This window comes from Bufo bufo, chromosome 1 (assembly GCF_905171765.1).
Source record: "Bufo bufo chromosome 1, aBufBuf1.1, whole genome shotgun sequence".
Lineage (NCBI taxonomy): Eukaryota > Metazoa > Chordata > Amphibia > Anura > Bufonidae > Bufo > Bufo bufo.
Genome location: NC_053389.1, coordinates 758,145,790 through 758,159,340, shown reverse-complemented (window position 1 = coordinate 758,159,340; position 13,551 = coordinate 758,145,790). Strand labels below are relative to the sequence as shown.

Here is a 13,551-nt window from a genome sequence, read left to right as displayed (position 1 = left end):
CTGCTGAGGGGCTGACAGGAAAGCCTGCCATGCTCTGGAATTGTAAATGGAGCACTTCCAATAATAACATTATTAAGGAATTGCTAATGACTTTACAAATAATTTCTTCTGTTGAGTCTGCAGGATGCTAATGAGCCAGAGTTGCTGCCCTTCTCCCACCTGGCAAGCTGTTTCTGTCATCTCTACTGTGTATCTATAGGATTGAGTTGTGCCTTTGCAATGAATGGGTTAAAAGGTGGAGAAACACATTTTAAGGGTCAATGAGTTGAGGGTATATATAAAGCGGTGACACCACAGGGCAGCAGGTTATAAGAACAAGGGAGGGGGTTCAGACTGTTCCTGTGCCCGGTGATCTATCTGCCAAGCTGTTGGGTCTTTTTTAAGGTGGCCTCTATATGGTATTTCGTTGTGTGTGATGTAGTATGTCAGCAAAGTGTTCGTCCTTGTACAGCGAGGTGTGGCTTAGGCAGTAGGAGGCAACAGGTAGCTGAGGAAGGAGGCATTGGGTGCTGGCTAAACACCTGGCAGCGTCCTCCATGAACCCCGGAGTGCTGGATCCCAGCAGAAGACCTTCAAGTCCTGAGCTATATAACTAGCTGCACTCTCTGGTCCTCATGCTGGATAACAAGGGCAGAATGGAGATCACTCAGAGGCAGAAGGTAAGATGTTGGGGTATTACACCCACTTCTTTATCGTTATCATACATTATTATTCACTGTGGTGTGGTTACATAGCTAAATAGCCAGTGCCTCTATGCAGATGTTGTCCTCGGTTGGATTTGAACCCGGGACCCTAGTGCAAAAACGCTAGTGCTATTCACCGTTCTGCCCATCACATGTGTCTTCACATTTTCTTTGGGCATCTATTATTTTATTATGTGTTTTAATTTCTCTACTCCGCGTCAGGATAATCCACTCTGGATAATCATGGATTTTTGGTGTGCATTATGTGTGAATTATGCATTATGTGTGGCTAAAGTTGCTGCCATACACATGAGATAGCCGTTGGCCAAACACTCGACATCTACCTGTCGTGAACCTCCCATACATATGCAGCTGCCAGACTCCTCTCCTTGTCTCCTGAGAACCAACAGATCGGGCAGCCGAAATCCAACATGCCCAAACCTTATAGCCCCCCCCATACCTTTTCTCTCCCCCTCCCCTTCCATCAACCACTGAAGGAAGGTCAGAAGGCCACCATGCGCATTAGATGGTCGGCAGGGAACGTAACAATCCTACTACATACAGAGTGGATGCTGCCTGATCAATGTTTCGTCAGGAGTTACAGTAAAGAGCAGGATGTAAGTGTTTCTTGTAACCATTAACCACTTGCCATCTGGGCCATTTGCCCCCTTCCTAACCAGGCCTAATTTAGCAAAACTGACATATCTCACTTTATGTGGTAATAACTTTGGAACGCCTTTATTTATCCAAGTCATTCAGAGATTGTTTTCTCGTGACACATTGTACTTCATGATAATCATAAATTTGAGTCAAAATATTTCACCTTTATTTATGAAAAAATCCCCAAATTACCCAAAAATTTGAAAAATTTGCAATTTTCTAAATTTCTATTTCTCTGCTTTTAAAACAGAAAGTGATACCTCATAAAATATTTATTACTTAACATTCCCCATATGTCTACTTTATGTTGGCATCATTTTGGAAATGTCATTTTATTTTTTTAGGACGTTAGAAGGCTTAGAAGTTTATTAGCAATTCTTCAAATTTTTAAGAAAATTGCCAAAACCCACTTTTTAAGGACCAGTTCAGGTCTGAAGTCACTTTGTGGGGCCTACATAGTGGATACCCCCATAAATGACCCCATTGTAGAAACTACACCCCTCAAGGTATTCAAAACCGATTTTACAAACTTTGTTAACCCTTTAGGTGTTCCACAAGAATTAAAGGAAAATGGAGATCAAATTTTTAAATGTCACTTTTTTGGCAGATTTTCCATTTTAATCCAATTTTTTCTTTAACACATCGATGGTTAACAGCCAAACAAAACTCAATATTTATTACCCAGATTCTGCAGTTTACAGAAACACCCCACATGTGGTCATAAACTGCTGTATGGGCACACGGCAGGGCGCAGAAGAAAAGGAACTCCACATGGTTTTTAGATGCCATGTCCCATTTGAAGCCCCCTGATGCACCCTTACAGTAGAAACTCCCAAGAAGTGACCCCATTTTGGAAACTAGGGGATAAGGTGCCAGTTTTATTAGTACTATTTTTGGGTACATATGATTTTTTGATCATTCATTATAACACTTTATGGGGCAAGGTGACCAAAAAATTGGTTGTTTTAGCACAGTTTCTATTTATTTATTTTTACAGCGTTCACCTGAGGGGTTCAGTCAAGTGACATTTTTATAGAGCAGATTGTTACGGACGTGGCGATACCTAATATGTATACTTTTTCACATTTATTAAAGTTTTACACAATAATAGCATTTTTGAAACAAAAAAATTATGTTTTAATGTGTCCATGTTCTGAGAGCTATAGTTTTTTTTATTATTTGAGAGATTTTCTTATGTAGGGGCTCATTTTTTGCGGGATGAGGTGACGGTTTTATTGGTACCATTTTGTGGGACATACGCGTTTTTGATCACTTGGTGTTGCACCTTTTGTGATGCAAGGTGACAAAAATTGCTTGTTTTGACACAGCTTTTTTTTTTTTTTTTACGGTGTTCACCTGAGGGGTTAGGTCATGTGATATTTTTATAGAGCTGGTTTTTACGGACGCGGCAATACCTAATATGTATACTTTTTTTTATTTGTTTCACTTTAACACAATAATAGCATTTTTGAAACCAAAAAAATGATGTTTTAGTGTCTCCATGTTCTAAGAGCTATAGTTTTTTTATTTTTTGAGAGATTTTCTTATGTAGGGGCTCATTTTTTGCGGGATGAGGTGACGGTTTTATTGGTACCATTTAGTGGGACATATGCGTTTTTGATTACTTGGTGTTGCACCTTTTGTGATGTAAGGTGACAAAAATTGCTGGTTTTGACACATTTTTTTTTTTTTTACGGTGTTCACCCGAGGGGTTAGGTCATGTGATATTTTTATAGAGCTGGTTTTTACGGACGCGGCAATACCAAATATATCTATTTTATTTTATTTTTTCTATTTTTTCTATTTTTTTTTTATTCCTTATTCGGGGACTTTTTTTTTTTACATGTGAAACTTTTTTTATTTTATATTTTCAACCCTTTATTTATTTTATTTTTTTTACACTTTTCGTCCCCCATAAGGTCATACAAGACCTCTGGGGGACATTTGCTTCACTTTTTCATTTTTTTTTCACTATTGATTTCTCCTGTAACTGAGGCTGACATAGTAGCCCCAGTTACAGAAGAAATGCACCCCCCAGAGAGGCTGTACAGCAGCAATCCAGCGCTGTACAGCCTCAGTGCAGGGCTGATCGAGGTCTGTGGATGACCTCACACAGCCCCTGCACTCTCCGGTCACGGCGGTCACATGACCGCCGGGCCGGAACAGGAAGCGCATAGCGCTTCCTGCTCTGCATACACAGCGCTCGGTGAGCGCTGTGTATGCAGCGATCCAGAAGGCAGAGACACCTGGGAACTGTCCCTGCCTTCTCTCTGGGTTGCCCTGCTGTCACTGACAGCGGGCAACCAGATCAGCAGCTGCACGATTAGCGTGCAGCTGCAATTTCTGAACGGATGTTTTAAAACGTGCGTTCAGAAATAGAGATCCACCCATAAGACGTTTATATCCTATGGGCGGACGGGAGGAGGTTAAAGGGTTTCTATCACTTCGTATGACATAATTAGCTGTCAGACACTAGCGATCTGCTAGTGTCTGCTCTGGCCAACCATCCTACTATAATCACTTGTGGGGCAGCGGTTTTGCTAAAAAACTAACTTTTATAAATATGCTAATGAGCCTCTAGGTGCTATGTGGGCGTCATTAGCACCTAGAGGCTCCGTCTACCTTCATACACAGCCGCCGCCCAGCGCATCCCTCCAGCCCGCCCATGTCCTCCTCCGTGTGACGCTGCGGACGAGTTCTCGCGCATGCGCCGTGCGCGGCTGTATTCGGCGCATTTGAGATCTCAGCTCGGAGCGGTCAGACATTCAATGCGCATGCGCGGCTGTATTCGGCGCATGCGCATTGAATGTCTGACCGCTCCGAGCTGAGATCTCAAATGCGCCGAATACAGCCACGCATGGCGCATGCGCGAGAACTCGTCCGCAGCGTCACACGGAGGAGGACATGGGCGGGCTGGAGGGACGCGCTGGGCGGCGGCTGTGTATGAAGGTAGACGGAGCCTCTAGGTGCTAATGACGCCCACATAGCACCTAGAGGCTCATTAGCATATTTATAAAAGTTAGTTTTTTAGCAAAACCGCTGCCCCACAAGTGATTATAGTAGGATGGTTGGCCAGAGCAGACACTAGCAGATCGCTAGTGTCTGACAGCTAATTATGTCATACGAAGTGATAGAAACCCTTTAAAGGGTAACTGTCATGTTTTCATCAAAAAATCTATTTTAGCAAATGTTACTGCTGCAGCAGCGTTATGCATAAAGAAATCTTTAGTTTCTTCACATACCACTGTCTTCCTTAATTTTTTTCCTTAGTTACGGCTGTTTAAACATTTACAATATGAGGACCTTCTCAAGATGGCTCCTCTGCCAGTTCTCTGAGGCCAAAACTGCTTTCCCTCACTTCCCATACAAACTTGCTGTAGCCAGCAGCTCCCTGCCAGCCAATCAGATTGGATTACTGAGAGACACGCCTCCTCACTCTGAAGCCTAATGCAGGCATGCAGTGTGAAGGACGCCCCTCCGTCTTTCTAGCCGGAGACAGATGAGCCATAGCAATAGTCTTTTAAGGGAGCAGTGGAAAGGGACAGGAGACATTAATGAAAGCCGTTATTATAAGGTAATTACAGATCTTTGGACAATCATTGACAGACTATCTCAGGTATACATGCCTAGCTCTAATAAACTAGCAAATAAAAAAAATATGACAGTTATCCTTTAACCAAGCTGTTTGACCACAGAATCCGCTGCATTATCCGCTGCTCTCTGTCTACACAGCAACTCTACGGCAGAAACATACTGCATCCTTACTTTCAACTTCTACTGTGCCTTAATACAGTTCCGAAAATAAGTTACGGCCTAAAAACTATTAAAATGTCTTTCTTGTACAAGAGGCAATAACTGTTCTCTGCTGGTGGTGTAGTAATGCGAGGAATAGGCAATATTCGTTTTCGCGTTTTTTTGCTATTTTTTCACAAAATATTTGCAATAAATTAGCAAATTTTACAATTCGTGATCTCCAGTCATTATTTTCGCAATTGCGCAAATCGGCACTAATGATGCGCCTATTTTTCGCGCAATACATGCAACTTCTCATTTTATCAGGTCTGAGTAGATATTACTGACTGGTGCACTAAGTATTGTTGTGACATCACAGCACTATGTCTGTAGCATGTATGTATAGACGGCAGAGAAACAGTAATTCCTATCACACTACCTAACACCCTGCACTGGAACCTATCAGCTACACTATATCACTATCTAACCTACACTGACTATCTCCCACTAACTATCTGTATTATATATATATATATATATATATATATATATATATATGAGCTAACTAACTATGTAATGTAATTGGTTAAGGAATAGTCTCCAGATGAAAGCACAGAGCACAGCAATGACACTGCTCTCTCTCTCAGAACTGCAAAAAACTGCAGAAAATGGCTGCTGGGGAGGTTCTTATACAGTAAAGGGGCAGGCAGTTTTCTTATTGGTTGCTAGGGATGTTGCTAAGCTGTGACAAAGACATTGCAGCCTTCTCATTGGCCCACAAACAAGAAGGGAGGTTACTGATGAAAAAGAATCTAGAATATTCGCGATTACGAATATATAGCACTATATTCTACATCTTTGCGAATTCTCGAAGTGCCGATATTCGCGATAAAAATTAATGATTAGTATACTTGCGATCAACACTAGTAGTATATATAATACATGTTCACTTCAGTTCTATCTGTCCGTCCATTCATCCCTCCATCAAACCATGTGTGGATTTTGTTGCATAAATTTTCCATAGTGTGTGAACGAAATTCGCTAAAATGTCATCCACTTTGCTGTTCCTGAAAACACTGCAGATTTTCCAGAAGCAAATTCTGTGGAAGAAAACTGTTTATACGCCACGTGTGGCTTAGGCTGCCTTTTAATTTAAGGTGACGTTTTATTATTTGTGTGCATCAACATTTAACGAAAATAGTGACATCTACAATCTTCTGATCCCTTTTCTTCTCATATGTTTCTTCTTTGTAGTGTTTTTTTTATTTTTTTTTGACCTAGGTTAGATTCTTTAACATCCCTTTCAATTTTTTTGACATTTTCCTATTCTGCTATTTTCCTAGTGTGTCAGCGCTAGGTAGGGGCTGGGGACAGTTGGACAAACATCCATTTTGTGGAGTTTTTATTATCAGGAGTAATGTGAATATGAACTTTTATTCTGCTAGGTTCTGCTTCTTAAAGGGCATCTGTCAGCAGATTTGTACCTATGAAACTGGCTGACCCGTTAGGCTACTTTCACATACGCGTTTTTTTGCGGATCCGTCATAAATCTGCAAAAACGCTTCCGTTACAATAATACAACAGGATGCATCCGTCATGAACGGATCCGGTTGTATTATGTCTTCTATAGCCATGACGGATCCGTCTTGAACACCATTGAAAGTCAATGGGGGACGGATCCGTTTTCTATTGTGCCAGATTGTGTCAGAGAAAACCAATCCGTCCCCATTGACTTACATTGTGTGCCAGGACGGCTCCGTTTGGCTCCGCTTCGTCAGGCGGACAGCAAAACGCTGCAGGCAGCCTCCAGAGCGGAATGGTGACTGAACGGAGGCAAACTGATGTATTCTGAGCGGATCCTTTTCCATTCAGAATGCATTAGGGCAAAACTGATCCGTTTTGGACCGCTTGTGAGAGCCCTGAACGGATCTCAGAAACGGAAAGCCAAAACGCATGTGCTCTTGGCAGCTGAAGGCATCTGTGTTGGTCCCATGTTCATATGTGCCCGCATTGCTGAGAAAAATAAAGTTTTAATAAATGCAAATTAGATCCTAGGTGCAACGGGGGAGTTGCCGTTACACCTAGAGGCTCAGCTCTCTCTGCAACTGACTCGCCCTCTGCTCTTTGATTGACAGGGACAGGTGTGATTACATTTACACTGCCTTGTCCTTTCACTTAAATAGCAGGGGGTGCATCGGTTGCAGAGAGAGCTGAGCCTCTGGGTGTAACGGCAACGCCCCCGTTGCTCCTAGAAGCTCATTTGCATATATGAAAACATCATATGTGGGCACATATGAAAATGGGACCAACACAGATGCCAAGTGCACATGCAACTGGTCTGACAGTTTCAGGTCCATGTAAACACGGGAAGAACATACAGTCTCCATGCTGATGTTGTCCTTGGTTGGATTTGACCCCAGGACCCGAGTGTTTCAATGCAACCTCTAACCTCAGGGTTGGATTCAGCAGCTATCAGTTGAAATGGGGGCCTGTCAACTTGTCTTCAAATGTCAGTTTTGCCATTTGAACCATGCAGATTACGTTTTCTGCCTGGACAGCATAGATACCTTGCTCTCTGTGGATATATCTAACGTCAGCCTGTCATATATGTTTATATGTAACATGTCAGTCTAAAGATGGCCATACACCTTCAATAACCACCAGTTGCTCCTCTGCTATTTCTACAACTCCCACGCACACATCCACACTTTGCTCGGCCGAGCACAGATGTACTCTCAATTAGGAGAGGGGAATATCTTTCTTGGAGAAATTCAACATGTCCAAACCTTCTTCTTTACCCCAACCATGGGTGCACCTCCAATGAGGCCAGGAAAGGCAGCTGCCTCAGGCGGCGAGACATAGAGACGAGTGGGGGTAGTGGCTCATCTTTCTATATTCACCTGTATGCCTTTAACAGGAGGGGGGAGCCATTTAAATTTTCACCTCATGCATCAGAAAGGCTAGGTGCACCCCTGACCCCAACATTATCTGTCGGGGAAAGTTACCACAACCTCATACACAGTTGGCCAGTCATACCAAAGTTGGTTTGGCCGACTAGTGCTTTGAGGGCTTTAGCGCACTCATGCACACAATTGTCCTGCTTGACCTCTGCATACAACGTCTGGTAAACACCTTTGTACTGCCATAACATGCTGATTAATAGGATAGTCCTACAACCAACGGGACTATTAGAGGAGATAACAGGTAAGACAGCCATCTGCTCCTGGGACACGTCAACATATACTCATAGGCACTCACTTATTCATAAACATCTGAGTATGGGAATAGTAGAGGGCGGTCAGAGACACTTTAAGTAAGGGTATATGTGTACTATCTCCTTGTTTATTCACTTTTCAGTGTAGTAAGCTTGAGGTTGTGGCAGGAGGTGAATGCCCCTAAATTGTCCAAAGACATCTGTGCCTTTTCTCATCATTCATCATTGAATAAAAGCTCATCAGAGGAAATATCCAGACCACTAAAATCCTAGGTATCCATAGCGGTCATCACAGAGTCATTATAGTACCCATAGCGCCAGCAGTGACAATTGTCAGGAAGGGATATCTGCCATCGCTACGGTCTTTTCCTGTTCCTACAACAATCTCTGTCATTACAGGAGAAGGCTGTTTGTGCATCAGGGGTTGCCTGGATCATCAATAGCGATGAGCGAATTTCTTGAAATTTGTTTTGGGTCCGATTCTAAGAAATCAGTCAGAAGATTCGATTTGGGTACGAATAAATTGGGTCTCCTAGGGCTAATTTTTCTCTATTTTCTCTCTTTTTTAGAAATTTCTCTGTCTCCCTTCGTTTAACACAATGACGGCGATAGTAAATAATTTCAGAGTGACACTCTGGATAAAAGCATGGTTGACAATGTTAACAAACAGCGGATTTAAAAACACTATGGACTGTCGAATTTATTATGCTTTTTAAAATTAAAAAAATTTAAAAAATTGTTACTTGGCCTGTTGGTGTTTATACAAACATAATGGTATCAGAAAAAGCAGTTGCTTGTTCTGAACCTGCAATCTTAACGGGGTAGATACCTGTCCTAATTTATACACACATGGTAGTATTGGCAGAAGCAATCGCTCTGAACAAGTGTACACAACTATACTTTTTTTTTGGGAAGCAGCAGAACCTGATGGAAAGGAGATGTGCGGCTGTGGAGGAGCAGTAGTAGCGACAGCAACAGTACAGTATGTAATCTGAAAGACAAGGCAGTAGATGTGTGGCGTACAGCAGTACAGTATGGGACTTGACAGACAAGGCAGTAGATGCTGTGGCTATGTATGGGCAGTAGTAGTGGCAGCAGCAGCAATACAGTGTGGAATATAATAAACAGAAAGACAGTGGCAGTGGCATCATTGGGTTTGAGATAGATAGCCACTGTCAGCAATGCCAGATCTATTCATTGGCATCAGCAGGAGGTGTCCATGCTTGATTGATTTTCAAAAATGTAATATTTTGTACACTTGCAGAGGACATTTTTTTCTGCCTTAGTGTGACAGTGTCATCTGCCTCTGAATACCCTAGGCTGGGCAAGACAGTACATCCTTAACAAAATGAGCCAGTTCTAGCCACTTTTCCAATCTGCCTCCCTGGAAGTCCATGGGGTCAGGGAACAGAGTATGTGCCGTAAAAAGGGAACAGTCCAGGTAACCTGGTTGTTCAGACAGTGCATATCCTTTTGCTGATGTGCATCAGGGTGGGGCGGCTGAGGCTTCTGCTTCTTGTAACAGAGACGGGCGACGGCAGGTGGGCAGAGAGGGGCCATGCGGCCAGACAAGTGGATGGCAGGTGTCTGCTCAGTGAAAGCTGCAGCAACATGTGTACAACTCCTCCAGTTGTAGCTCCTCATCCTCATCTTTCTCCACTTCCTCCTCTGGGTGACTTTTTCCATGAGGGGTGACATTGTTGGTGTTGCTGTTGTGCCTACTCATAAATCTCTTCAAAGGGCTTGGCAATCATCCCTAATGAGCTGCCACTGTCTGAACACAAACTGACACATGACTGCTTTATGCTGCTTGTACAGACCCTCTAGCATATGCAAGGTGGAGTTCCAGCAAGTTGCAGATCAAGCAAGTCCAGGAGGGCTTTCTTACCCACATAACGTCTAAAATGTGCAAACACTCTCCTGAACTTGGCCAGTACCTTCTGCAAAACTTGATCCTTTTTAAAAAAACAAACATTGCACCACTAAATTTAACAAGTGCACCATCTAGGGAGCATGTGTTATTTCCCCCAAATGTTTTTGCCATTGTCGCTGACCATGTTGCCCAGTTGTAGTTGGCATGGGGACATCCAGCGGGAAATTTGCTTGATGCAAATTAGCCACTGATCCGCTGTGTGGCATCTCGCCCAGGTTCTAAGATGGCATGACAATGCTTTTGTTTACGCATATGAAAAGAGGGAAGGGGAGTTGAAGCAAGTCTCTGCCCTGTTTCTGTTGGGATGAGAGGATGTCCGTGAAAGAGGCGGATAAGTGCCAGGTGTGGGAACCAGACCGACATAAAAGTGGAGGTGTCAATAGGACCTGGCCTCATTGCTGTGGTGCAGCGTTGCAGCGCAAAACCTAGACCCAGTGGGCCATGAAAGACATGTACTGTCCCTGCCCGTAACAGCTGTGTTAATGATGGTGCGCACCTTGCTGCGCAGTGACAATTCCAAGCAGTGGCGCACGTTCTCTTCCACGTGCAAGTACAGGGGATGTCCTTTTTTTTTCAGAAATAGAGGTGGCCGGGTATCCTTCATCGAGCCTGTGCACCCGACATCTGTTCTATAAAAGCAATAAAGTGGTATGGCAGCAACTGGACCGCCAGCAAGGTGGCCAGATGGGAATTCAGTTTGCACACAAGCAGATAACTTGTGCATATATTTGTTTCCTGGCCACACATTTCATTATGGATATCTGACAACGGAGCAGAGGATGAGAAGGAGGAGGAATCTAATGGGGAGAAGCAGTAACTGATGATGATGACGATTTAACGAATGGAGCTGGTGATGTTGCCTCATGTGCTGCAGTACAGAGGTGATGCCTCTGTGGTTGAATGCCCAAGGCTTATTATCATCCTGCCGATCTTGCACACGGCAATGGTTTTGCCTGAAGGCAGTGTGGAGAAAAATTGCCATATGGGAGATACCCGCTACGAGCAATCCGACCTTCGCCTCGGTCTGGCATGTTTTGTGTCTGCATGAGCGTTATCAGTGGCATCACCAGTTCGTGAGCCAACCACAATAGAAGGAGATCTGGCCCTGGCAATTTCTTTTTTGAGATGTTTTGCCCGTATGTTGACACCAACCTCCACCTCTGCTGTCACCTCCTTCTCATCACACTGATCCAATTTCCAGGTCCTATCTAACACACAATTATCTTCAAAGTCATTAACCTATATATATATCATGGGCTCCTTGCCCCCCTCCTCTGTATTGGCCCTGAGTGCCACAGCCACTAGTGCCCATACCATCACCAGCATGGCAACAAATGCCACCACCACCAACACAACACAGCTAGGCATCATCAACAGGAAGACTATCCTTAGTATCTTCCATAGCACCTGGGGTGTTTGCTCTTCTTAGGAGAAAAGAAGGCTCTCCACTAGGGGAGGGGAACAGTGAAGACAGAGATGATGCAAATAAAAGGCTTCTCTCTGATAGCAAGGAGGAAGAGCAGGAGGAATACGCTGAACCATTACTCTGAGGGAACGTCAATATCATCGTGCTGTGACTGAGATGACAAGTGAGCCATCCAGTTCACAATGTCATCCTCTTTCTCATCAAAAATAATCTGTCGCTTATCGGAACCGAGGGAAAACTGTGGCTACTACTAGTCGCCGGATGGCTGGTGGCGACTGTGCTGCCGCTTCCATGTCTACAGCCACCCACATTCTCACTTGAGGATGATGCAGGGACCATTTCCTGTTATTCTGTCCATTGCCACTGTGAAAAGTCACAGGATTGGTACACTGATTGCAGCAAAATATATGCTGCCATTGATGTTCGAAAATATGCCTATTTGTAAACTCATTAACTGTAGAACTGCAGAAAATCTGCAACAGCTTTTGGAAACAAAGCGAGAAATGTACAACGTCTGCGGCAAAATAGATGCTGATGCTGGAAAATACGCTTTTGTACTAACTGTACAAAATTTGCAACAGATTTTTGGATAGAAAAAGATCCAATTGCACGTCTTTGGCAAACTATACACTACCGGTGACACAAAAAAATACACTTATCTGTACACTTATTTACTGTAGAAAATTTGCGACAGGTTTTTGGAAAGAAAAAAGCATCTGCCGCAAAAAATATGCTCCCAGTGTCACGAACCCAGCGGTAGTGAACCCACTGTGCCACATGTCCTACCTCCTATAAGGGTGTTGTCTAAGTTCTTCACAGTACCCCTGATGGTGGGGATGGACTTTCCCGAGGGGAACACCAGGTCACTACCTCTTGAGGAGGATTGGCACACAAGGCAGCTGGTCCAGACGGACCAGGGGGTACCAGAGGTACAGACATAGTCAGCAGGCCGTAACCAGGAGCAACAGTGCAGGACCGAAGGATGAGGCAGAGGCGAAGTCAAACAAGCAATAGGTCAGGGCAGGCGGCACAGGTACAGGTCAGGCAATCTGAGTCGGCAACAGGAGAGTCAAGGCAAGCAGGCAGGGATCAAACAGGTAGCGGAGTCCAGGAACACAAGCAGAGATAACAGCAACCTTAGCAGGACACAAGGTCCTTGACGCTGAGGCATCTGGGAAGGGGGCTGAGCCACTTATATATGTGCAAGAGGGCTAGGATTGGTCAGCGAGGTCACATGATCTAACCCATAAAGCACAGGAAATGGCACTCGCTGGACCTTAAGGAAGTGCTGCAGGGAGGAAGCAGCAAGCATGCTGTGGCCAGGGCTGAAAGGAAACTGTGGAGCGGATCCCAGAACAACAGCACCCACACGGACAGCGCCCAGGACTGCAGCAGTGAATGGGAAAGCACTGGCAGCAGATCATCGCTGAACGCCCGGGACCGCGGTGGTAAGCAGGGGAACAGCGGCGCACAGGAGCCGCTGTTACACCCAGTGACTCTGGAAAATACGTATATATATATATATATATATTTAAATCCTTGTAAAAGACACACAAAAAACTAAATAACCCTATTCTGGGTTAAAGTGCTAAAACCTGTCTTTCCATGAATCAATCAATCCACCTAATTAAATATATCTTACCAGTCTCTACACTGTCCCTGTAAGGCCCTAAACACGTCCTATGGTGCCTAAAGGACCAGTCAATATCGTCCCTCCTGAGGTCTGTAAAACTGACTGCAAGGTGATAATCCGTCTTTATCTTTCCTGCCCTGTTTCTCTCATTAGTGTACTGAATTTGATATGAAAACAGCATGCGCGTTTTGTGTGATTTATTCGAATCGCCAAACCATCAGGTTTGTTTGGAAGTAGAAATTTTGGGAAATGTGCAACAAATTTGATTAA

At 43.9% G+C, this 13,551-nt stretch overlaps 1 protein-coding gene across 1 annotated transcript in view; it reads left to right on the top strand.

Annotated features, from left to right (window-relative positions):
• The first annotated feature begins 501 nt into the window (after positions 1-501).
• Positions 502-13,551, top strand: part of GCK (glucokinase) — a 72,456-nt gene continuing 59,406 nt past the window's right edge. Inside the window, exon 1 of the mRNA XM_040414565.1 lies at positions 502-659. Coding sequence (XP_040270499.1) covers positions 615-659 — 45 coding nt within the window. The 5' untranslated portion in view covers positions 502-614. The remainder of the gene's footprint in view (positions 660-13,551) is intronic.